Source organism: Carassius auratus, chromosome 8, assembly GCF_003368295.1.
Source record: "Carassius auratus strain Wakin chromosome 8, ASM336829v1, whole genome shotgun sequence".
NCBI lineage: Eukaryota > Metazoa > Chordata > Actinopteri > Cypriniformes > Cyprinidae > Carassius > Carassius auratus.
In genome coordinates, this window is record NC_039250.1 from 1,722,447 (window position 1) to 1,750,442 (window position 27,996).

The 27,996-nt window shown below is 35.6% G+C and overlaps 2 protein-coding genes across 4 annotated transcripts; one reads left to right on the forward strand and one right to left on the reverse strand.

Moving 5' to 3' along the window:
- Positions 1–23,004, forward strand: rad9b (RAD9 checkpoint clamp component B). Of its 3 annotated transcripts, none has more exons than XM_026268988.1 (12): positions 1–46; positions 108–174; positions 284–354; positions 1,566–1,703; positions 2,360–2,474; positions 2,659–2,758; positions 5,317–5,423; positions 7,386–7,492; positions 9,244–9,308; positions 9,422–9,523; positions 15,700–15,949; positions 16,612–17,851. In XM_026268988.1, the coding sequence occupies exons 2-12, from the start codon at positions 141–143 to the stop codon at positions 16,708–16,710; spliced, it is 1,188 nt and encodes a 395-aa protein (XP_026124773.1). In that variant the 5' UTR covers positions 1–46; positions 108–140; the 3' UTR covers positions 16,711–17,851. The 3 variants fall into 3 exon arrangements, with proteins under 3 accessions (XP_026124773.1, XP_026124774.1, XP_026124772.1); XM_026268989.1 differs by lacking the exon at positions 1–46 and adding an exon at positions 22,834–23,004 and having other exon boundaries at positions 49–174; positions 16,612–16,742; XM_026268987.1 differs by lacking the exon at positions 1–46 and having other exon boundaries at positions 49–174.
- On the reverse strand, positions 19,216–27,996 carry pptc7a (protein phosphatase targeting COQ7 a). The gene is made up of 6 exons (XM_026268990.1): positions 27,487–27,996; positions 25,079–25,258; positions 23,011–23,209; positions 21,183–21,306; positions 20,969–21,098; positions 19,216–20,499 (listed from the first exon to the last, which is right to left on the reverse strand). The coding sequence occupies exons 1-6, from the start codon at positions 27,686–27,688 to the stop codon at positions 20,441–20,443; spliced, it is 894 nt and encodes a 297-aa protein (XP_026124775.1). The 5' UTR covers positions 27,689–27,996; the 3' UTR covers positions 19,216–20,440.

A 27,996-nucleotide genomic window follows, 5' to 3' on the forward strand; every position in this document is an offset into this window, starting at 1 on the left:
CACTAGATGGCGCGCGCTCGCTTCTTTTCCGCGCATTAGCTCTGAGGTAAAAAACAAACAAGAAAGCAGTTTATCGTTTTTATTCTCTAAATTAACTTTCCTCAAAGCTTTCCTTAGGTAAATATTGTGAAGTAAATAAAATGAAGTGTGTAATTGAAGGCAATGGCATTAAAGGTAGGGCACAATTTTACTCTTATCTAAATAAGGCTAAGTTAATGTAAATATTTTCTGACCGCCTTCCGTTAAACGTTAGTTTTTGTTGTTAATAAACATCTCTATTTAGTTTTTGGAAAAGCAGTTCATGCTCTGTCAAGAATTGGTGATGAGATATGGTTGGATCCACTGGAGAAAGGGGTACGTTAAAGTTAAATCTGATATATATATAAGGTTTGGGCCCTATGAAATCCGTTTTATTTTGGTCCAAATTCTTTTTTTTCTTTCGATTTATTTTTATGGATTTCATTTTTTTTCTGTTAAAATTTTTCTCAACTCCTGTTTTTAATGGTTAAATTAAATCGTATTAATCAAAAATCATGTCTAATTAATTAAAACCATAAAACGTATACATTTTCACAACAATTTATAAAAAGTTGAACAAAAATTACGTTAAAGTTAAATGTTTAGGGCCCTATGAAATTTTTTTATTTTTTCTTCACTATATATTTTATTTATTTTTTTTTACCTAATTCTGTGTTTTAGCATGTCTAACTATTTAAATGCATAAAAACAACTTAATTTATTCAAATTTATTCTTAAAATACCCTTATGAAATGTTTTTTCCCCTCAGAAATTCTGTTGTGTATTTAAATTTTTCTGGTTAGTCATTAAACATTAATTTAACATATCTTTTAATTACTGAAAATTAAGCTAACTTTATTTTTGGTAAACAAAGGGGATTTACTATTAAAAAATAAAACATGGAAGAAATGTGTGATTATTCCTTTGAAAAATAGTAGTAGTAGTAGGCTAAGTACAGTCTGCTGAACAATAGTTATAAATTTCTGGCAAATATTTGTCTTTAAACTAAACAGGACTTTTATTTTGACGGGTTCCGTGAATACCTTTACACTTCTGTGTATGTGATGTGATGCTAGTTTTACTCAAATCAAACGGTCAAATGCTCATGAAGTGACTCTCAGTGCAGTTTTAGAGATGTTCATGAGTTTTCGTCCTCATTTAGTGAGACGGCAGACGTTGAAATCACAACAAGCGTCGTGCGCTTCCATTTGTGTAATAAGCGAAGTTGGCTTCTGAGCCAGTCATTAACACATCAATATATTGTGGATAATAAATAAAGTCAAAATATAATGAGCTGCCTGTGATTAATTGACAGCATTTTTGGGCCTCATCATCTAAATTAGGTATGTTAGGCAGCTCACGAGGTTTTAATGCACAATCTTTTCGTTTTCAGTCTTAATCTTCAATTTTTGTCTAAGATTTATCGGTAACACTTTACAGTAAGGTTCCAATTTGTTAACATTAGTTAATTGTATTTGTTAACATGAACTATCTAACGTTATCTTATTTGTCTCTCATTTCTGATTCTCTGTCTCTCTCATCTGTAGTTGGCTGTAAGGACAGTGAACTCATCTCAATCGGCTTATGCCTGTTTCTGCTTCACTCCTCTGTTCTTCCAGCAATATATTCCAGAACCAGACATTCAGAAAGACTGTGAAGCAGTAAAATGCAAGTTAAACATTAAGGTACTAAGCGGCCAGAACCACAGTTTTCTTTAAGTCTTGCAGGATTGGACGATGACGTTATTACTCTAAAGTTTCCGTGGGTCTTAAAAAGGTCTTAAGGACTCCTTATTCAGTCTTCCACAAATTAAAGCTTTAAAAAGGTCTTAAATCAGAGCAGAAAATCTTAAATTCTCGGCTTACATTCTTAGTCATGGAATTAAATGTTGCATGCACTGTAAAAAACAAACAAAACATATATATTTCTAGATGTTTTTGCCTTGTTTTCCAATACAAACTTAAATGAAGATATATTTACTTTACATGCAAAGTGAAAATGTAAAGTCTTGTTTTCTGAGAAATGTAACAAAATCAGGGTGAGTTTATACGTACAACAAAAATCTGACAACATGGCATGTAAATTAAGTTGCTTTAAATTAATTAGATTTTTCTGAAACAATTAGCAGATATTTTTCTTTGGTTTATGTTAACTATAATAACTTCATTTTGATCCATTTCTCAGAAAGGGATCTTAACTTTTGCCATTTTGTATATACTGTACTATATATATATCTTAACCAATAATATTAATACCCAGTGCCTTAACTCATATGCATCAGTAATTATTAATTCATAGTACAGCATTTACTAATTATCCTATGCTTTTTAATAATTTTCAGTGTGTACTTCCCCTGTTCCGCTGTGCATCATGGAGAGAGCGCAGTGTGGACAAATGTGAGATATCCATCAACATCCCAAATAGCAGGGTGATATTTCAGTTTCACTGCAGACACGGTTAGTTCTATTGCATTGAATCTGGAACAGATTGGTGTTGGTGGATGTAATCACAGGGTGATAGCACACATCACTGGACTCTCTTCTGTGACGATGAGATGCTACAAATAATTTCCATATTGTATAATTCATCACAACTTATCACATTAGTTCTAATCAAGATGTTGGCACTTACATGTTTTAGGAATAACAAAGACCTATAATTTGGGGTATCAGGAATGTGAAGCTTTGCAGGCCGTGTTCCCAGCTCACCTCTGTCCAAATGTCCTAATGGCCCAGTCCAAGTAAGTGCACAAATAATTCAGCATTACTTTTTCTGAAACTCTTTGTGGAGTAGTTTGTAAAAAAAAATATTGTAAGTTTTTAAGTTATAAAAACAGTCATTGTCTGTGTCTGAAAACCTGCTGTATTATAATTTCTGGGCATCATAGTCTTGAGCATCCAAGCCTTTTTGATGCACATGCTATGTAGATATGCAGCTCATTAGGTTTTAAGACACAGTTTTTAGTTTCTAAACTTAATTACATTAGTTATTAGTTGAATAACTGGTCACCATACTTGGCTACACATCACTTTTATCATTCACTTCACTTATTAACAGTGCTTTAAGTGGGCCGGTACGCACCGGTACTCAGTACCGCCACTTCCAAATATAGCTCTTGAGTGTGCCGCCACCTCTCCGTGCGCCCAGAACGTGCTTTTAGCGTACCCTTCAGGAGTTTGTAGCGGGTTCGCGAATCATTTGAGTCAGTTTGGGAGTTCAGAGCGGGATCGCAAATCATTTGAATCAATTCGGGAGTTCGGAGCGGCTTCGCGGATCATTTGAATCAATTTGAGCGTTTGTATAGGGTTCGCGAATCATTTGAATCAGTTCGGGAGTTCAAAACGGGTTCGCGATTCATTTGAGTCAGTTTGGGAGTTCAAAGCTGGTTCGCGAATCATTTGAGTCCGTTTGGGGATCGCGAATCATTTGAATCAGTTCGGGAGTTCGGAGCGTGTTCGCGAATCATTTGAGTCAGTTCGGGAGTTCAAAGCGGGTTCGCGAATCATTTGAGTCAATTTGGGGATCGCGAATTATTTGAATCAGTTCGGGAGTTCGGAGCGTGATTCATTTGAGTCAGTTCGGCAGTTCGGAGCTGGTTCGCGAATCATTTGAGTCAGCTTGGAAGTTTGAATGCAGTAATGCAGTAGCTCTTTCTAAGGGAAATTGTATTTATGTTCAGTAGTTCTTTCTAGCTCAAGCAAATCTACAAACTAATAAAAAGATTTTTTATTAAGGTTGCCTGTTGACTGCTGTATGTAAAAGCCCTTCAGTAATAGTTGCTGTTACCCAGTGATGGGAATAACGGCGTTATAAATAACGGCGTTACTAACGGCATTACTTTTTCCAGTAACAAGTAATCTAATTGATTACTCTTCTCATCTTAATAACGCCGTTACCGTTACTGCCAAAAAATGCGGCGCGTTACTATAACAGATGATGAAGCTGTTCTTTTTTTTCATCAGACCAACTAGATCTCTGAGCGAGAGGCAAATATTTTTTTTTACTGTTCTTCCTTGGTTAGTGGGCAGAGCACGAGACAAGCCCATAAATGCTGACGATTGGCTGAGGTAGAGTAAAATGTCATTGTAAGCCAATCAGAGGTAGAGTTGGGCGGGTGTTCGAAAGCACGCATAGTAGTGATGGGAATTCGGCTCTTTTGACTCAGCTCACTGAAAAGAGCCGGCTCTTTGGCTCACAAACGGCTCTTTAAATGACTTTGACTATAATATTTCAATTTTTATTACATAATTATTTAATTTCTATAGGCTAAATTTGAAAAAATAGAGTCGGCTCTTCAGATATGCGAGCCAGCTCCCGAAGTTCAACTAAAAGAGCCGGCTCTTAGAGTCGGCTCATTCGCGAATCGCGAACGACTCATCAAAAGCTCATTCGCGAACGACTCATCAAAAGCTCATTCGCGAACGAGTCAATCCATCATCACTAACGCTCATTCGCGAACGACCCATCATCACTAACGCTCATGAATTGCGAACAACCCATCATAACGCATAGTCGGACAGGACAGGACACACAAGGAACAACACAAGCCAGTCAGTCAACGAGAGACAGGTATGGCGACGAGCCCAAATAATCCAACAGTAGCCTTCTCTAAATAGAAGTATACATTACTTTTTCCTTCAAGAAATTAAAGAAACAATAAAAGGAAATATCAAAAGTTCCCAAAAATCTATCGTGTTATTTGCATTGATCCACTATATAAACATAATATCTACATACATGGAATTTGATTGGAGGCTAGTCTCACTTCAGATGTGTGTACAATGTTTCATGTTTCTGTTAATAATGTATTGTATTAAGTGTCCATTTCATTATACTATTCAGATTTATCATAAATAATTGAACATGCACATGTATTTTAAGTTCCTTTAAAGAGGGGTAGAGGTGGGGTCACATTTGAGCATTTAAAATTTAATTTTACTTGAAAGTAACGCAATAGTTACTTTCTTTAGTAACTAGTTACTTTTAAAATTTGTAACTGAGTAACTAATTTAGTTACTTTTTGGAAGAAGTAACTAGTAACTGTAACTAATTACTTTTTAAAAGTAACTTGCCCAACACTGCTGTTACCTCAGGGGATGAGGGGAGTAATTTTTTTTGGCTATAATAGAGTACCTCTTTTGGGCCACTTAAAGCACTGCTTATTAACAAAGATTAATAAATACGTCACATATTTTAAATGTTAGTTGATGCATTAACTAATGTTAATTAATAAGACCTTTCATTTTTAGTAGAATAGTCCAACTTATAAGCTAACTTTAAGCCATTTTTGTTTTTCAGACTTTTAGGTGACATTGTGGTGCATTTTCCGGTTTCCCAAGAAGAGGTCACTCTTTCCATTTCCTCTTTTAAAGTAACCTTGAAGACCTTTTGTGAGGATGAAAATAGTAAGGAAACTTTTGCTGTCTTTATAGCATTCCACTAGCATGTAGTACTCTAACTATTATTGTAGTATAAACCATGAATATTATGAATATTACATATAATATTACACAAATATTTGATGCATAGGGTTATCAACTCATTTGAATATTATTGTTATATTACTATATATATATATATATATATATATATATATATATATATATATATATATATATTTGCAGTAAAATTATAATTAAATTAAAATTACAATATTATAATTTTTTTTAAAGCCTAATTTAAAATTACTAAAATTTACAGTATGATGAGGTCATGTGGTACTATTGTGTTTCTCATTATATAATGCCTATTGCTTAACTTATAATATTATATTAATAATGATATATTTGTATGGTTATTTTCCCAAGCTCAGAGTGCTTTACAATCAACAATAAAAATAAATACACTGAAAACAGGACAAATACAATAAACAATAGACTAAACACGTCAAACTCCACAGACAATAATGGAATCTGAGCCAAATGAGTGCATATATATATATGCTGGGCAACGATTATTATTTTTTTATTTATTATTTATTTTGATTTCCAGATAATTTTTTACCTATTTAAAGGATCTTTATTTCCCTAACCATATTACATACATGCACCGTCTTTCATATAAAAACAATTACATTTTATTATTAATTTTACTTAATATAATAAGACAGTAAAGGGCTGTTGCCAGTCAAATTCAATCAGTATTAGCAAAATCAATCTTTTCAGTGCAGAAGAAACCGAAGTGACTGAAGATACATTCAGATTAATTTACACAGACAGATGAAGCTGAAATATAGCATGAATGCATTTATACTGCAAAATTATAAAATCGTAAATATTGTTGTGTGTTTGGTGTTTGAACATAGTTTAGATATCCAAATAAAATGTTAGTACACAAATGCATTTGCTAATTACACGACGTGGCGCTGGACTGAAACTAGCAAACACACTTGCGCTGTGCCTTGTGTCGCATTGCGCCGGGTGTATTATAGGGCCCTTAATATATATATATATATATATATATATATATATATATATATATATATATATATATATTATTTAATTTGAGCCCATTTCATTTGACTATTGTGCTCATTCTATTTAGCAGTCCCTGGCTCAGTTGGAAGAGGTGGACAAGAGCGCGGTTCAGTTATATATAGATCATTGAGTGTGGGCACTAACCGTGATGGAACGTAGATCTCCTGATATGTGCTGCATGATTGCGTGAATATCTCTGAGCAGCAGAAGCAATAGAAGTGTAATATATTGTAAGAGGGCCGTGTGTTACCGTGTCCCATACGACTCACAAAGTTAACAAAACGATGCATTCCACTGTGTTGAGCGAGAGCGCTTCTCTGCTATTGGAAACTTCCTATTTCCCTCTTATGAAGTCATGATTATGAGCTCATTGCATTCTTTTCTGTTAAAAACAAAAGTGGACAGTGGTTTGTGAATGTGGATGCTTAGCCTTAATATTTTGATCAGGAGCATCCCCTCCTATGACCCATGATTTGTCTGTACATGTATATATACAGGGTCGCCGAGATTTTAACAAGTACGACATGTTCCTGGATCAAAAATATGGACTTAAACCAATCCCGACCCCTAAACCTAACCCTACCCATAATTTATTCCTAAAATCAGTGTGAAATTAACAAGAGTGTAGAATTACCTAACCCTGATTTTAATCCTAAAACAGATATTTCCTGAAAAGTGATATCTGAATTCTGATTGGTTGATTGGAATGTTGTTCCAGGATCAACAAGGATGTTGATCCAGGAACATGTTGTACTTGGTGAAATCACGCTCACCATATATACAGAGCCAGTGAGCAACGGTCTTTCATATTAAAAAAACCCTGAGTTATCACGTGCTAAAATAATTGTCAGTATTAATTAATGAATGTATTAATTGCTTGTTTGTTATCAGACTGTATCAGAGGCATGAACACCGAGCTGATGCTGCACGCAGATGAGTTTGACTATTTTCAGGTTGGAGAGGATTCAGCTGTGACCTTCTGCCTCAAAGAACTGAGGGTAAACGTTCAGCACAGCATGTTTTAAATATACAGGATATAGTAGGCTTAAGTTGCTTGTGTTCCCGTGCAAGTATGATTTATTTGATGTGTGTGCTGGCGAGTGCACGAGGGTCTGTCATATTCATTTTTATTGCCACTTATTTCTGTCCTGGGATGTCCAGTAGTCGTTGTGCCTATCATATTCATCCAAGCGAGTTCAGAGGTGTGTTATGCATGTAAACTGAACAGACTGCAATGTTCTTTTAACTCACATTCAGGTATGGTATTTTATTTATTTTGTTGCATTAAAATGCAATATTGCATTCCTCAAAAATGCATTAGTTAAGCATTTGTATTATGCAAAACATGCAAAAATACAAAAAAACTAAACAATAAAAAGTTATATGATTGCGTCCGTGATTTTGAAATTGTAATGCATCCAAGATAAATTATAAACATAATGTTGTTTTGTATCCTTGCGCTCAACTTTTGACCCTGATTTCCACGGAGATTTAGTGGCAGTGGATTATGCCCAACAGTACCCACCCTTTTCACTTACGGGCTTTGGCTGTGTGTCAGTGGCGTAACTTCTTGGCAGGTCACAGTGTATTTGTGTCAGTCATTGATGCAGTGGGACAGATGCTTGGATTCGAACCAAATAGCCTGTCACAATGAGTAACAGCACTGGACAGCACACTGTGATCTGGACACACATGACTGACCTTCTCCTCATGCAGTCTTAAATAGGGTCAAATACATCTGTACTGATCAGTGTGTCCCTTGTGTATAAAATACTGTTGGAATCTGTTTTGACATGTATTATATTAAATATTATTTTAGTAATTAATAATAAATTTTAAATAGTTGATATCTGTCTATCTAACATAGATAGATAGATTTATTGACAATTAATATACTAAACATAACTTTAATTTGTGTAATATATAATTAATAATATAAAATATAAAATTTGAATACAATTATATGATGTATGATTATATATCTCTCTCTCTCTCTATAAAATGCTAACATGCTATGCAGAGCTTGACATGAACTTTTTTTACTCATCAGCCACTGTGGCTAGTGGTTTTCCAAATTTACTTGCAACTCAGTATTTTCACTGGCAAGAATTTTGTTGTTGGGATGTTACGTTTTATATAACTTACACAAAATTTATTTTAATTGATTTCCAGATACTTTTTTACCTATTTAAAGGATCTTTATTTCCCTAACCATATTACATACATGCACCGTCTTTCATATAAAAACAATTACATTTTATTATTAATTTTACTTAATATAATAAGACAGTAAAGGGCTGTTGCCAGTCAAATTCAATCAGTATTAGCAAAATCAATCTTTCCAGTGCAGAAGAAACCGAAGTGACTGAAGATACATTCAGATGCATTTACACAGACAGATGAAGCTGAAATATAGCATGAATGCATTTATACTGCAAAATTATAAAATCGTAAATATTGTTGTGTGTTTGGTGTTTGAACATAGTTTAGATATCCAAATAAAATGTTAGTACACACATGCATTTGCTAATTACACGACGTGGCGCTGGACTGAAACTAGCAAACACACTTGCGCTGTGCCTTGTGTCGCATTGCGCCGGGTGTATTATAGGGCCCTTAATGTCAAGCACTGGTGTTATATATATATATGTATATGTATAAATGAAAATTATTATGTGTTATTTACAATATTTATAAGTATTATTAGTTTATAAGTATTATTAATTATTTATTGTTAAATTGCTTTTAGGGGCTGCTGTCCTTTGCTGAGTCTTATGGCCTATCAGTATCTAGTCAGTTTGGTGTGGCTGGACAGTAAGTATTTTAACTTTTTTGATACTACATCCACATGCATTTAGCATAAAATCATACAGTAAGCATACTATGCATAACCAGCTAACACTGTAGTTGATTCTGATCTCTTTCAGGCCTGTATTCTTCTCTGTAAAAGACATGACGCTGGAGGCCCATGTTGTGTTGTCCACCTTAACGGATCCAAACCACAAGAGCCCATCTCAGCCTGTACCTGGGTATTTCATTTTGTCCCTCATATTAACCTGAATGTACTGTATGTGTAAAATGTACTGGAACAGTTCACCCATAAATGAGCATTTGGTCATGATTTAATTACATTCATGTTGTTACCAACCTGTATGCCTTCCTTTTTTCTGTGAATATATTTAATAATCTGAATCTATATGATAGCTTTTTGTGTAAATGCTTTTGTGTTCCACAGAAGAAAGTAAGTCTTATGAGTGTAATTTTCAGGCTTTGGGTAAAATATTCTTAATTATTTGGCCCATATAGGTAAAATATTCTACCCGGTAACATTGTTTCATAGAATCTAATTCCTGTAATGTAAAATTATGGTTGCAGTGCAAATGCAAAATCATTGACATATAGGAGATATAATCAATGACATATACAGAACTAGAGCTGTGACATAATTATCACTTTAGCTCATCCAGTCCAGGCAGTGATGTCACTGAAGTTGCTCCGCCTCCTCGTGGCATTTGTGCATATTATTGTTTCTGTGTGTTATTCTCCAGCAGAAACAAACATCTGGGTCACCTGTTGCACGCAACTTACGTCACTGCTGACTGTTTAAACACCCTACATTCAATAATTTATTCTAACACAAGCTAAAGTAAATAAAAACTCTTGATTTTTTTTTTAATCTTTGATTTCAAAAGGGCAAAGGGTTTATTTGCATAGATGTCAGCAAAGCAGTTTAGTTTAAAGACAAAGTCTGTCATCCAAAAACAAGGCGATTTATGTTGATTCTTTGGCTGTAAATGATTTTTAATTATTATAATAATTAAAATAATATAATTTATTTATTTATAAATGTCATATGTATTTATAATTTTTATTTACTTTTGAATATGAAATATAATATAATATATATATATATATTAATTAATCATATAATAAATTTTTTTTTTACATTTATAAATGTATATACAAATTATAAATACAAATTAAATGTATATATCAAAAGTTATATGATTATAATTATTATAATATAAATATAAGTAATATCAATGACCAATATCTCTTCCATCACCTCTACTGACACTGGTATTTCTGATCACAAATTTCTTGATTTTAGCTTCAGCCTGCCTATGCATAAGAATTGTTCTACAACTGTCATATCTTACCGCAATCTCAAAGCTGTTGATACTGCATTATTTTGTACCTCCGTTTCCTCTTCTAATCTCTCTGATGTCTTTGATATCTCCTCACCCTCACTGATACAATCCAACTATAACTCCATAATCTCGGATATCTTAGATAAGCATGCTCCTGTCAAGACTAGAAGTGTCCCTTCCACACATTCGTCTCCTTGGTACACTCCTGAGCTCCGTATCTTAAAGGCCACTGGTAGACGGCTTGAGCGTTACTATAGGAAAACTGGCCTGACTGTTCACCATTTGGCATTCATCGAACATATCAAGATTTATAAATCGGCCCTGAGTTTGGCTCGTTCCAGTTTTGTATCTGCTATAATCAATAAATCAAGCAACAGGCCAAAAGCATTATTCAACACAATAAATAAACTTACCAAACCTCCATCTCATGTTGCTCTAGTTTCTGATGAACTTTGCACTTCATTCTTGGCTCACATGCTCGAAAAGACAGATGCCGTAAACCAGTGCCTCTTTAATGATGCCAGTAACATTAGTCATCTGCCGAATCAACCTTGTCAATCCCTGCCTTTTTTCTCTCTGTCTACTCCTTCTTCTGTCTCTGAGTTAATCTTGAAATCCAACCCTTCATCTTGTCATCTTGACCCTGCTCCTACTACTCTACTGAAACTTTGCCATTCAGTTATTTCTGCACCTATCTCTCACTTCATCAACGCATCTCTTACCTTTGCTTCATTTCCTCTGTCACTCAAAACTGCAGCTGTTACCCCTGTTCTCAAGAAACCCAACCTTGATCCCTCAGTTTTAACTAATTATCGTCCCATTTCAAATCTCCCCTTCATAGCTAAATTATTGGAAAGTACTGTTGCCTCCCAGCTTCAGTCTTTTCTAGTTGAAAATAATCTTCTTGATCCTTTTCAATCTGGTTTTTGCCCTATGCATAGTACTGAAACTGCTCTAGTTAAGGTACTAAATGATCTGCTTCTCTCTGGTGATTCTGGTTCTCTGTCTATGCTTTTGCTGCTCGACCTCAGCTCTGCCTTCGATACCGTCTCCCATCAACTACTCATTTCACGCCTTTCGGATGTGGGTATTTCTGGTGCTGCTCTTTCCTGGTTCTCCTCTTATCTCTCTGACAGACTGTTTTACATTTCACATTAGAATTTTCGCTCACCCACTGTCCCCCTGAAGCAAGGTGTCCCTCAGGGATCCGTTCTTGGGCCATTATTATTTATAATCTATATAATCCCTCTTGGTCAGATCCTCTGCCGTCATGGTTTTAATTATCATTTCTACGCTGACGACATTCAATTATATACTACCTGTACATCAACTTTATCTTTCACAACTGACAAAATCTCTGCCTGTGTACATGAAATAAAAGATTGGCTTCATTCAAATTTTCTAAAACTTAACATGGACAAAACTGAGATAATTTTCACTGGACCTTCATCACTCACTAATAAAATTCCTACTAACTTCACCTGTGAGATCGCCGGCTCTCTTATCAAACCATCTAGTACTGTTAAAAATCTTGGTGTAATTTTTGATTCCTCTCTATCTTTTCACTCTCACATTAATTCCATCACTAAATTGGCATTCTTTCATCTACGTCGTATCGCTCAGCTCTGTCCCTTTATCAGTATCTCAGATGCTGAAACTGTCATCCATGCATTTGTCACCTCACGTCTTGATTACTGCAATGCACTTTTCATCGGCCTACCAGCTAGCTCCATTTCCAAATTACAATACATTCAAAACTCTGCTGCCAGACTACTCACCCACACCAAGCGTTCTGCACATATTTCCCCAATTCTGCATGATCTTCACTGGCTTCCTGTGGCTTACCGTATTAAATTCAAAATTCTCCTTCTCGCTTTTAAGTCTCTGCATGGCCTTGCTCCCCCCTACCTCTGTAACCTGCTTCTCCCTTACACCCCAACTCGCTCTTTACGATCCGCTGATTCCAGCCTCCTCGTTGTCCCTCGGCATCGCCTTGCTTCAATGGGGGGCAGATCATTCAGTGTTGTTGCACCCAAAATGTGGAACTCTCTCCCCCCATCACTCCGTTTTGTTAACACTATCTCTGAATTCAAATCCATGCTCAAAACACACCTATTTTCTGAATGTTATAAGGTCTTAGTGTGTTTTTTTTTTTTTTTTTTTTTTTTTACTTTATTTTTTTTTTTCCTCTCTCTCTGCTGGTTGCTGCCCCATCTACACAATTCTCACTTACTGTACTTGCACTCTCATTTGCCTATTGTTGTTCTGTCTGCTCTCTTTGTCAATTGCCTTTATTGTTGTTTGTTTATTGTAACGTGTCCTTGAGCTCTGGAAAGGCGCTATATAAATAAAACTTATTATTATTATTATTATTATTATTATTATATAAATATAAATAATAAGTATATTTTACCCATTATACAATTATAAAAAATACAATTATAAATGTTAAAATAAATATAAAAAAAAATCTATATTAAAATATAAATATAAAACTATAGGGTTATTATTTTATTTTATATTATTTTAATCTATAAACTAACATTACATCTTATAGTTAAAAATATCGAAATGTTCTGTTACAAATTTAAGAAAAATAATAAAATTACACACGCACACACACGCACACACACACACACAATTATATTATAAATAGAATTAAATGTAATTTTAAAAAGTTGCAATAAAGCAAGTATATAGCTTAAGCATGAATAAGAGTAGATCAAATTGTCATTCACTTTTATTTAGTAAATGTTTTAATCTAACGTGATTTACAAATGAGGAGCCACACAGTGGATTACTATAAGAAAAGGAAACAAAAACGTAAAATATTTAAATGGATGCAGACAGCAAAGAGACAGACAGTCATACAAGTTTGAAATGACATGAGGGTGAGTAAATGATGACATAATGCTCATTTGGAGTAAATGAGATCATTTTAATAAAGAGTGCCCAAATTCCCTCTTTGTGGAGTGGATAAACAGATCGTTGCTAAGTTGAAACAGTTGTTGTAGTTGCTTTGCTGTCACGAGCAGTGGAGCATTTGTCCCGTGGGATGCAGTTCTGGAACAGGGCCAGACATGAACATAGAAATGCCCCGCCCCCCCGGGGCTCAATTCACATATTCAGAGGCATGCATTCATCTTTTCTTCACACACCCTCCCCCACTGACTCCATGTGATTCGTCCCATCTTTCTTTTGCCTCTGCTGTCCCTCACACATGCCTGCACGTGTTTTGTTAACCATAGCACTCACATCACTCAGGCCTCGGTGAAAACTCTTTGCTTACAGGCAGACATTTAGTAAAAAGTTTTTCGGCCATTAAAAATAAATAGCATGTTTTTAGAATATACACACTCACATAAGATGAGAACTTGAGTCATTTATCAGACACATTTATCCAAAACAACTTACAGTGCATTCAGGCTGTACTTGTTTTTGTTTTTTTTAATCAGCATGTGTGTTCCCAGGGAATTGAACCCATGACCTTTTGCACTGCTAACACAATGCTCTACCACTGAGCCACAGGAACAGCAGTACAACAGACTGCAATGGATTATGGGATTTGTTAGGACATTTTTGTTAGAAATTATTTTATCCCACATGGAAAAAACCTATATAAACATATATGTTTCAATATAGGTTTTTAATATATGTGGCATATATAAAATTGGCCGTTTTCCTATATTATATGTACATATATATGAACACTTATATGTACATATATGCACACATATGCACACATATATGTACATATATGCACGCATATATTTAAACATATATGTACACATATATATGTGCATACATACAATTTCATATTTTCGCACATACATAAGTTCTTGCATAATTTCTTTCGTTAATTCTTAGTTTTTGCCTTGATAATAGAAAATATGAGCTAGGCATCATGTATGACAGTCAAAAATGGTATATGAGCTACAAAATGACCAGATCCTGCCATTAGCTAAATAGAAGACATATCTTGAATGTATAGGGCTTATATGTGGATATGAAGAAGCAATACAGGAGACCTATATTTCCTATATATGCACATATATGCACCTCAATTTTGCCTATGTGTGGCATATATAGGCATTTATGCAGCATATATGTGCATATACACTGCATATAGGTTTCATATTTGTGCATATATCCACATATAGGTTCTTTCCATGTGGGATTCTGTGTAACAAGGGTCATTCATTGCTGGGGTGTGTTGAACAAACTTTAGATGAATTTACCTAAAACTCCAGTAAACCTCATGCTTCAGGAGGATTTGCATGAACCATTTATTTACGAAATGTAATTTTTTTTTGTATTATATTGTATATAATATATTGTACAATTATATAAAACATATATAGTATAAAATATATAGTTAATGAGAGAAAACATTTTTTTTATATAGTACTATATATCTATATATATATATATATATATATATATATATATATATCTATATATATATCTATCTATATATATATAGATATAGATATATCTATATATATAGATATATATATATACCTCGTTTAACGTTTATGTGAATTAAAAAGGAAAATGTGCAAGATTTAGTGATTAACATAAATATTATCTTTGATATAAAAATAGATTGTTGAATACCTTTCCAGATTTCTACATAATCACAACACAAGGCACTATGCCATTATTATTATTATTATTTTTAAATAAATTAAAAAGTATGCCTTAAATTTCTGTGATTTGAACTTTTTTTTTATTCCACTCACTAATGTTTTTTTTGTTTCCTAATCCTTATTTTCTTTGTCCTGTTTTATGATGCTTGTTTCACTAACACATTTTTTTATATTATACCAGGCCAATCCTGTTTGGTAACTTTCTACAGTTCAATAAAATCCTTGCATAAAAAATAAACAACAGTAATAATAAACCTTGTTCTCCAGAGCTGGAGGGGGCAGCAGAGCTCTTAATGCTGCTTGTTTAGAAAAACCAAAAAGAACCAAGGAACAGAGAATTCACTGGGCATGTTTAAATGATTAAATTGTAGCTTCAACAACAAATAGCAGTCTGTTTTTTTTTAGGGAGGATTGTCCTGTCGACGTCCCCAAGATCTCCACAGCAGAAGTCTCCACATGTGAAGGCCCTATGGAGACAGAGGTGTGCGTCGATGATGGGGAACAGGTGGCTTCCAGTCAGGGCAGTGAAGTTTTTAATCCAACCCCTCATATGAGGAAGATGTTTCAGCTTCAGACACCTGGAGAGATGCTGCCAAGACCCAGACTGGCACCTGAATCGACTTTGACTACACCAGTAACACCAGCCACTTTCAAGGTTAGAGTCTTCTATCAGACAAACAATAAATTGCATCAGATCATTTAGCATTTGAACATGATTTTTCCAAAGGATGTCTGGATAATCAAATAAACCTAAGTTGGTCAATCTTAGAAAGTGTTCGTTTTGAAATATCACTAACAATTTAATTTTATTCTCATTTACTTTATAAAAATCTGTCGACATTTGACAGAAAAACACACCTGAAACTTAACTTGCTGAAAGTGTACAAATGAGCAGTCAGACAACAGAAGGTATGTGCTAGATAGTGTGCAACAGGTTTTTCAACAAGTTTTGGTAAGAGGCCTTAGAAATGGATGTGTCAAATATAATACATCAGGCTTTACAAGGCACTACAAAATAGTAAGACATTGTTTTTATCTCTCTACAAAACTTGTTTGAGGTATTAAAGAAGCAGCATTTAGATCAAATGATTTTTAATATCACAAGAAACATAAATTGTGTCCAAACCAAAAGTCTTTCTGGGGTCTTTTATTCATTAAGTCATACTTTTAAGTCATACTTTTTTTTTTATTTGTATACATGTATGTATCCATGGGATACAAAAATGCACCAATTTTGTTGAATGATCCAACTACAATTTGGTCAAAAAAATCCTCAGATGTTTGCATTTACTGTAAAACTTGTGGGTCTCTTTTCAGATCCGCTCGCTGCTCTTTGGGGCTGTATACACTGATGTAGTAGACAGTAAAAGTGTGGATTTACCCAGCCTGGCATGTTCCAGTGACACAGAAGAGTGACTCGAGTAACAACGTAATCTAACCTCACACAGGTAACACCTACTGCAAGAATGCATGGACTTTACAACACGATGTAGCCTACAGTAACTCAGTAGATTATAAAGACAACCCACAGTGTGTTAACACAGTTCTTCCGTTTAAGGTTAATATGATTTAAAATTTGATGTTTTTCTTAAATATTGCTGTCGAGGCCATCACTAGGTCTTGTTAGGGCACATCTTGTATTACTTTGGTAATGTAAGAAAGGTGTAAACCAGTTGTTTGCTTCTGTTTCTGTTCTACCACAAACATCTTTGTAATGTAATTTTTTTTTAATGAGTTAAAAATGTTCTTGAAGAGGTAAAAGGAAAACTATAAGACTGTAGTAAAGTAGGGCAGGTGGGGCACAATCGCTTTCTGTTGCATAGCTGAGGAGTGTCTACCTAAACACACAGTTCAGATGAGTTCGGTTACTGTGGAGAAGATAAATCAAAACAGACACATTCTTGAGGATTGAAGGACTCCATGTTCTGTGTGTCCACCGATGACTCAGAGGAAGCTTTGACTCACTGCTGCTCGAGAAACTAACGTTATATAAGTCTGCAGCAATAACTGCTATTGTACGCATACCTCACCACATCCTCCAGAGAAAGCCTTGTGCTATACATGACCATTGAACTGAAATATATGTCAGTTAGAAGCTCGACAAATCAGATCATGTCAGAGTTCAGCTGGACAGCCATGCAAAACAGATTAACTTCATTTAGCATCACTTTTAGAGGCATTTTGTCATTTCAGCTCTTAATGTGATGGTTAAATCGATTGCTGTTGCATTAGTCCATGCTCATAATGTTGGGGTCACAACCATTGCTGCTGTTTTTGTTGACTGCTGACATACAAATTTCATCTCCAGCCACTGGCGATTGTAATGTGATCAGTATTTTAGGCTCTCATGCCTTTTTGTCACAATTTACACCTCATTTGAGCATTAAATGTAAGTTAGTTACACTATAAAATGTTTACCGGCATGATGCATGTAAAATTGCAAAAAAGAAAAGAAAAAAAAGAATGGAAGCATTAAAGCGTGTCAATTTGTCACTTTCTTTTCTCTTTTCTCTTGTATTCATCCCCATGATATCCAAGATGTAAATGAGTTTGTTTCTTCATCAGATTTGGAGAAATGTACCATTGCATCATTTGCTCACCAATGGATCCTCTGCAGTGAATGGGTGCCGTCAGAATGAGTCCAAACAAGTGCAAGTAATCCACAGCACCCCAGTCCATCAGTTAATATGTTGAGAAGTGAAAAGCTGCAAGTTTACAAGAAAAAAATCCATCACGAAGTTTTTAACTTTAATCCTGTCACTTCAGGCCAAAATATGATTCCATAAGGCTTCCTCCAGTGGAAAAGTACATCAATTGTTTTCCTCTCACATCAAAATCCACCCAAATATTGGTTTAGAGGTGTTTTGGCTTGTAAACAGTGTTTGAACTGCGCATATTTCTCTGGTTCAGACAAGACGACTTTTCAAAGGAGGAAGCAACACTATGGATAGAGTACTGGTATTTGTAGCTGAAAGCAATCTGTATTATTTATTTGTGGAATATTGTGATTCTGACAGCACCCATTCACTGCAGAGGATCTATTGGTGAGCAAGTGATAATGCTATATTTCTCCCAATCTGAAGAAACAAACTCATCTTGGATGGCATTAGGATGAGTCTGTCTGAAGCATATAACATTTTTGGGTGATCTATTCCTTTTACAAATTTGAAAACACTAGAACTAGATCCCCTTTTCTGCAGGTGGCCTTGAAGATTCATCTGATAGTGTAATCCAGTTAATTCATCAGGGTGCAAATGTGTGATTATAATAGCTATGTGGCTGAAGTAAGCATTGGTGTCTGTGTGGGTGGTACACATCGCTCTCCTGCAGTGTGAGATGCTATACTTTATCTAAAAATAGGTGTTTAATTATTATACATGTCTCTTGTGAAAGTCAGTTTAATTGAGAAATTACATGCAGCATTTGTTCTTTTAAAAATACATTTGTCACACAGCAGGACAATTAAGTAAACTTCAAAATAGATTTTTTTCAAGTAAAAAAAAAAGCACCCAGCTCTGATAAAATTACAATTACAGTTTTACAATTAAAAATGTATTTGTAAAGTGTTATGCGTGTGTGTGTGTGTGTGTGTGTGTGTGTGTGTGTGTGTGTGTGTGTGTGTGTGTGTGTATGTATGTGTGTATGTGTGTATATATGTGTGTATGTATGTGTGTATGTATGTGTGTGTGTATATATATATATATATATATATATATATATATATATATATATATATGAGATTATTAAGAATGTATTTTTTAAGATTATTAAATGTGAAATATTTCTTCAAATAAATATTAATAACAACTATTGACAGCATCTCTGACATTATCACGGACCATAATTTACACTCGTCAATTTAATATTTACTTTAAAACAGCGAAACCGTAATTTGCTGTGAAAAACTGTGACCTACAGAAGTTATAAAAATATAACTTTATTACATCATGTGATCCATGACATACCCACTGAAAGCATTCACAGATGCTAGCATTAGCTTTGTGCGTAAACACCTTGATGGATATTTTAAAATTACATTTTACAAAAAAAAAAAAAGCAAGAAAAATATTTTTACAGATTCCACACAAATATCAAATATACTCTCATATACATCTGATGTGTAATAGGCTACACTTTCCAAATACATACATGCCATATATAAATATTCAGCCGGTTTTCCAAATATCTACACATCGTAAAGTGGTTTAAGTGGAACTGCTTTTCATCTCAACACATCCCACAATCCCTTGCATTTTCTTGTTATGCTGTCATTACGTAAAAAATTTAATACGGTTTTAAATTAATAAATATTAACGGAAAAGGTCTCTGTCTTCCCTAGTTAACTGTAATTTGCCCTGTACTTTGAATCACTTAAACAAAACACCCATGAGAACTTATTCTGCTAAAGCGTCTCCACTAATTATTATCTCAAAGGAAAGGCATTTCTATGGTTGATTGTTAACTTTGACAGCATTCTGATGTTGTTAAGCTTCATAATCAATCTAGTACTGTAAAGTTATGCCTCGTCTGAATTCTCAACATACTTCCCAAAATACAAACTGTCCATTAGCTATTGAAGAGTTTGTAGTAGTCACTCGTGCCAATAAACATCACATCTCAGCTGGCATTCAGCATATGGCTATCCAGAGGTTACAGATCAAGTGTCTTTTTAAATGGCAAGTAAACAGGCAACATGTACCATCTCAAGACTCGTGTAACTTAAGCACATCTCCCATTGGCCTTTTGCAAAGTTAAACACTCCCACTGTTTGACGCATCTTAATGTCCTTCTTGGGAATTTTCTTTTCCCTAATCAGATTGGTATTCCTGTCTTGCCCATTCTTTCTAAATTTTTCTCTTCACAACCTTATCATCACCAAAATTTCTGGATGACTGGGTGAGTGTTCAACACCTGTTGTAGCCCTTGTCAAACATAACTCAATGTTTCCAGTCTGTATCAAGGTGGTCTTTGACTTGAGCCTGCAGACTACATCATTTGAAGAATGGTCTAGTAAGGGCGAAGAACACAAGGATCAGTTGTGGGATCCAAGTCCCTGCCAGAAACAGAAAACTCAGACAGCCCTCAATCCTGCCAGCAGGACCGAGAGGAAGACAACAAGAGAAGCATTTAGCACCCCTTGCGAGCATTAGTCTGTGTACTCTGCTACAATTGACAGCAGAACGGTGATGTCATCTGGTTTTCCTCCTTTGGGATGAAAATGTAGAGGGAATTATGTCAGGCAAATGTCAGCATTAAAGATTTACTCAACAATTACAAACCCTGTTTGTAAGGAGTGTAAAAAATGCATCAGTCTGATAATGAATTTAATGCATTTAATTCAAGTAACTGAAAATAATATAATGCAAGAATATAATTTGAAGCCACTGAATTCAAGTAAATGAAATGAAAAATGTTGCTTTGGCAAAAATAGTGAAATCGAAATTGGTCAAATTTCCAAGTGCACTGGTCTGATAAATTGCATACTTTCAGTGGAATGTAAATGCATCTCAAATGCGTAAAATGCAAAGAATTGCAATCAATTTGTTGTCAGAGCAAATGCACACACTCTTAATGCCAATGATGACTATCAGCAAGACCATTATCTCACAGAAAACTATAAAGATAAAGTCGGTCAAGAAAAAGGCTTTCTCATTTTAAAATCAATACATCTCACCTCTGACATTCAAACCATTATCGCAGGCAAACTGTGCAAATGGAGACATGTAATTGGGGTCGTATGCTAGAACATGGGCCTGTTCTGCAATACTCTTGGCTGTTTGCTGGATGCTTTCATAGTTGGTATTCTGAAAGAGGACACAATCCGTATTAGTGCCAGTGTAGGACAGAAAAGTGGACCGAGGGAAGTGTTGTTCATGGATGTTTGGTACCTTGAGCTTTTTGAGTTCTTGTAAAATCATGTAGTCTGGCATGTTGTCAAAGAGACCATCTGTAGCCGTGAGAATGATGTCCCCCAACTGGACATCGAAGGACGAGCTATCGGCAGCCTCAGGGCTGTGGGAAACAAGAGAACAGAAAGTTGTTACCTAAAAATCCAAGTAAACTTTTAATAGTTTAGTTATGAAATGTGATATTATGGATTTGAAGGTTCATATATGAGTTTGGAACTCTGAAATATAGCAAGCACTGCTGTTTGCTGACCATATTTAGGAGCACAAGTTTAGAGGAATAAAAGCAGTTTCAGTCTAAGAAGCTTATCTTGATCCTCATCACAGTATGAAGCACACGGAATCAGCTGTGAAGTGTCGTGTTCTGTTCCAGGAAGTCTGCGGCAGACGCTATGTATGAATACACTGGCTATCTTTCCCTCTGTCTGTGCCAGACTGGCCGGCCAGCCCCAGGTCATGTGGTTTAAACATGATACTTATTTTGGATAAAAAATTCTGAGATATTAAGAAGTGGAAACAGTTCTAAATTAGAACGGTTTAAGATTCAGACCCACAAACTGTAGAATATCTGGCCTCAGAGAACTTCTTCCACTAGCTCATCTGTCAAAAAGAAACCAACTAATTCCTGGATTTATAGAGGCCACGCTAAGGTCATCTCCACTTGCTCCATTGGCAAAATTTAAACTGACCGGATGTAGCTCAGTGCGAGAAGAGTCCAACAACACCGCTTAACCGTGATAACGTTACTGTAATTACTGTACTGTACTGTAATGCACTGATTTAAGGTCATGTTCACCAGACATCGATCAGAAATGTTTTTTGGCAACGTTTAGTGAATGCACAACTTAGAGCTGCAAGATTATTCCAAATAAAAATGAAGTGTGGCTAAGTATGGTGAGCTGTACTTTGTGTACTGTAATTTGTGCTCTGCATTTAAACCATCCAAGTGAACACACACACTGTGAACACACACCCAGTGCAGTGGGCAGCCATATTTGGTGCCTTGCTCAAAGGGGTCTCAGAGCAGCTTGCTGCACCACATATGTCAGAGAATTTAAAATCAATTTCAAACTACATATGTGTATTTCATGTTACAGGTTAAAGGATGTTACAAATCACAGGATCAGTTGATGTTAAGTTGCAGAAAACATGTTAAATGCTAAACCAAAGGGTGAATTTAGTCACATATTCTTTTCAATCATGCAAATTGCATTGACCCAGAACTGTTTGCAATTTACTCAAATTTACCAACGTTGCACTTTTTTTTTTAATGATTTCAGCAATCAGTCAACATTGCAATCAAATCAAAAGTGTGATTCAACCCCTGAATTTTGAATATAAAATATTAGTAATGAACAATTAATTAAAAGAACACATCTCAAAAAGCTAGAGAGTAAATCAGTGTTGTAAATAATATTGAGGTAGTAGATTATTTATTGACTATAATAAATAGTTAAGCCAGTAAACTGCATCTTAAAATTCTATCCATTTTTATCCATGTGCACAATTATAATTTATATCTTTTGAAGGTTTAAGCTGTTCTGATCTGAAATATGAGCAGGAGATCATTACATATCCTAAACTTCAGAGTAGACGCTGCTGTGTTCACACCGAGTGACTCATTTCTCACCAGGAGGAACTGATAATCCAGTGGGGTTAATAACCAGGCTCACAGAGTGAGGACCTAATCATGCTCTCATACTGACAGCCAGTGGATTACACCTCGCTTGCATCGAGCTCGGGGACACAGTGTCGTTGCATCATCAGAAAGCGAGAGGAAAAAGTCACATAACAGAGCAAACGGACTCACCTATCACTGAGGACGGAGCCCTCTGCCTCAGGAGGGGCGATAGAGAGCTGGAAAGGGGTGTTGAAGTAGTGCTGCTGTTCATCAGACCTGTGGACCACCTCTCCTCCTCGAACCACCAGAAAGCCAGAGTCGCCCAGGTTTGCCGTGTGTAACCGGTGACTCTGCCTGTCTAGTACCACGAGACACGCTGTACTGCTTCCTGAAGACAAGAAAGAACCTTAGTCAAAACAGAGGTACAATAAAATATTCATTTCTTTTTAAAATGCCCTACTGAGCCACAGTGTTCAATATTTATTTTTAAGTCATATTATTTAACTCTTGTGCTCTGCTGAAAATAGGTTTAGCTTATATGGTCTTTCCAGTGTAACTTTGCCCACACATGGTATAAACACAACTGCTCTCCCTAAAACAAAACAATTATAATTTTTGTACTTTAAGGGTTTTTATTTTCTCCTACTTGTGTTTTCGGTCAAAAATGACCAGTATTTAAAATATTGACTGTAAATCTCTCATTATGCTAGATCAGTGTATTTCAGTGTGATGCTAGTTTTGTATTTTGAAATTCTTGGTCATAGACCTCATAGATATGAGCATATGCACCTCTGTTTTTGAGCGATACAAAGGCATTATTTGTGGATAATTCTGGCAATGTTCACTCAAAAACTAAGCTGCATATTTCAGATCAATGAGGCCTACGATCAATCAGTTCCAAAAAGAAATACCAAACCTGTGCAATTTGAAAGAAAACATATTCAGTCATTTCTAACTGTTACAAGTATAACAAGGTGGGGAAAAATATATTACAAACATTATCCTCATTTTGGGGAAGCAAAATTAGTCAGATTTAGTCCAATGTGATAATATTAACAGAATATGCTTTCTGAGTTGGAATGAGCAGAACACAACACGAGAGTTAAACACTAACGAATTACTCTTCACTCCAAACGGTGGTTTTCACAGCAGTGCCATGGAAGAACTATTTTGGGTTCCCCAAAGAACCTTTCAGTGATCAGTTCTTAAAATAGCCATTTTCTTAGTGTGAAAAACATTCTAATAATAATCTAGAACACTTTTCCTCTATAAAAAAACAATGGAATGTAAAAAAAAAGTGAGGTTCTATGCATGTTGAATGCTTTCATGGAACCACTGATTTTATTATTTATTCATAACCGTGCTTATTTTTAAGAGTGTAATATCAAACCTGGAATATCCCTTTAAAAGGGTCAACAACAAAAACTGCCATTAAGCTTTGAATCTGTGCAAATTTACCAAAATCCAATCTTGTGACCCAGTAGTACACTCTGTTTGTGACTCATCCAGTCCACAGCGTGTTTTTAAGAGTAGCACAATGACTCATTTCTGTCCATTATATTTGAGTAACTTCTTTGATCTCATCCTGAGAAAAAAAATGAGCCAAGGCCCTTCCCAAAAACCATTTCCCCCCCAAGTCAGGAAAAATAAAACTTTACCCTTGATTGTCCCAGAACATAACATCCATTCCTCAGTTTTATGGCATATCCGTTTGTACGGTCTCACATGTCTCTGCATGCAGAGTAAAGTAAGTTGCCACTGCACCGAACACCTCAGGTGGGAATGATAGTCTGACTCTAAAGTTACATCACAGTCTGTGGATACTTGGACTAAACGTGTTGCAAATGTAATGATTAAAGAGAGGAATTTTAAGCATGCAAAATTAGTTGAACTTCAGTTGATACACAACTGAACTTTGTTTTGTAGTGAAAGCATGACGCATGCTCTTCTGTTTACGTCATATTTTTAATGGAAGTGAACAGAACACCAAATTGTGTGACCACGCCTTAATTGAAGCCAGAGCATAATGCTGCAATCTCAACAGCGTTAAACATATTAGAATATAATCTCCCTAATGTTTTCTTTAGAAAACAGAAAATATATTTGAGAAGTAAATCAAAAAAATATACATTTAAATGCAAATGCTTTTTCTGCAATTAATTTTAAATTCCATTGTACAGCATTGTACAACACTTCCATTTTGTAGCTTGAAATGAATTCACTACATAATCCATAATCTAAAAAAGAATGTTCTCACCTAATAGTGGTACTTTGTTCTGAAGTAGCTCATAATAGCTGGTGGTGAGGATTCCCACTGGGTTGCTTGGCACAAATCGTCCTTCTTTGACCATCCTCTCACACGTCCTCATGAGCGTCCCAGAGAACTGTGAGGGATCGACGCCATAGTCACGCCAGCCACCTACTCCATCAGCTACACCTATAGGTCATAGAAAAGACACACAGTTAGGACCAAAGCCATTAGAAGGCAGTAAAGACATTTAGAATGTTACAAAAGATTTCTATTTCAGATAAAAGCCTTTACACTTACCACAAAGATTTGAACCAGCACAACCATTTTCAACATTAAAATAATAAAAGACAATGATAAATAATACATAATATTTTACTTAAGAATGGAAAAATGTTGCCAAAAGCTTTCTATCACAGGATTACATTTTTAAAAAATTACATTTTACTAAATATTACCACAGAAAATAAGTGTAATAATATTTCACAATATTATGTTTTTTTTTATTGTATTTTTAATCAAATAAATGCAGTCTTCATGGGCAGAAGAGACTTCTGTTAGTGAGATAAAAAAAATAAATGTGACATTGTATATATGATATATATGGAATATATGGAAAAACACATAATAATCAAACATTAAGTAAATGAAATGATTTGCAAGATGCGCTGGCCATGAATATTAAGAAAGCAAACGTTTACAGCCTACACCCCACAGATGTCATGTGCATATCCAAATCTGTTCACCAGACGGGGGATTTTCCCTACGAAGCGCTCCCAGCTTCCCTTCTGACAGACAATGAGCAGGAACCCTCGTTTGTGACCATACAAGGAAAGTCCCCTCACATCGACCTTCATCCTCTCTAAAAGCAACTCTGGGATTTCCACAGCTAGATTTTATGGCTTAAAGTTGCTCAGAAGTCTCTGTTCTTCCTTCTTACAGCCATTTCAAAGACAAGAACCCATGGCAGATCCCTGCCCTTGTGTTTGAGCTGCAGAAGAGGATTTATATCCCGGGTTAATTTGACTTTGACATACGGCTGTCCAAAGTAGGCCTTGGCAGATGCTAAGAGACCTGCTAACATGTTTCCGTTTGAATGTGGAGGCGTACTTCTTATGAGTGGGTTAAACGACAGACAAAACAGGTACAAGGACTAATCAACTTTGAAGACTACTAAAAAAATGTCCTTCTAAAAATACAATTAACTAATTAATTCCCAAATGAACGAAGCATGAAATAAAAGAATTGCTTCCTTTGAAGATTGGCACTCTTGAGCACAGCCATACTCAAGACAAATGAAGACTGAAACCCTGGTCTGTTCTCTTCGATGTTCATCTTTTGTTTTGCACCCATCTTTCAAACTGACTTCCTTGTAACTGAAATAGTGGGTTTTGTGTCACATATAAACTAATGTGCACTCTTTATAACCCTAACAGTTTAAATTCTCAGGTTACAAACAATGTTGTGATGTAACAGGACTATTAGGTTATGGATTAGTAGTAAATTCCAGCAGCTATATCAAATGATCTACTTTCACTGCTACCAATGTTTACATTTTAATTTAAAGGTGTTACACTTACTTTGCGTAGCATAACACATGATTCTTTTTAATATCTTATCTCACTTTGTGCTCGTAACCCTCCATATCGCAGAACAGAAAGTACTGTGTGGTGCTTTTTTAACAGTAGCTAAAACAGTTCAGACCCTCCAGTCACGTGGAGTACTAAACCATAGAAAAACTCCCACTGGTTTTATACTTTGTTATTGTTTGCTGACAGCTGCAGCAAATTCTGGGTTCATTTTATTACATAGTAAATGTATACATGCAACAAGCATGAACACAATTTAATATATGTAAAAAAGAAATAAAACATCAAAGGGGAAAATAAAGAAGCAGAAAATTAATAACAGAACATTTTCTTCTAATGTAATAATGAGACTGAAGAAGGGAGTCTGTTTCCAATTAAAAGTGGGAGCACTTCATAATAAAATAGTAACAAACACTCTAATAATGATCTTTGGAATGAAAGGACTGGGTCATTTCAGTAGGTTTATGGAATGCGTCGTTCTTAACGCTACTGACGTCACAATGGGAAATGATACTTTGTTGCAGCAACATTGCTTTAAAATTCGATTCACAACGTTCGGCCCGTCTGACGAGTGTTACAATAAATTGTGCTCCCTTATTTATAGTAACAGTAATAACTGTGATGAAGGTTTATTATGTAAAATGTTTTTCAGTATAATAATAAAATACATTCAAATAAATATTAATGTTAAAAGTAAGATGAAACCGGTTTATGCTAATATACAGTGTGATGCTGTAAGGCTTTTGTTGATGCCACCGATGTGTGACGTCAGAAGCGAGTCTTTGCATGCATCATAAAGAGCCTTTAATCGTTTTAATGATTACATACCTAGCACATCAGCAGACCTGTGTCGGGCTATGAAGCACGCATCGTCTCCATAACACATCCCTTTCTTCAAGATCCCCTTCCGAAAATCCTTCCCGAAGCCGAAGCTGGCGGACACCAGGCTGTAATCGCGGCTGTCGGTTTGAGAGAGTCCGCCGATGACCGCTCGGGCCACCAGTCTACCGTACGAGAGAACGGACAGCATCACCCCCGGACTGCGCTGCAGGGGTGCTTGGGTTAGTTAGACTACTCAACAACAGATGCGCGGCTCGAGATGACGTCTGGAAGTGTCACAAAAAGCAATCCACAATGTCAATCAGAGACGTTAAAACAGCATCGACGTTCAAACTCTCTCTGTGTTTACGGATCAGCTCTCCATAGCGATCGATCCGATGCGATTCAGAACATCCACATCGATCCGGGTGTTATGAAACTCTTTCTTCTCGCGCTGAGCCCCATCGCTGCGCGCTCGCGTTTCTGTTCGTGAACTGCTGCCGAGGGCCGCGACGCGAC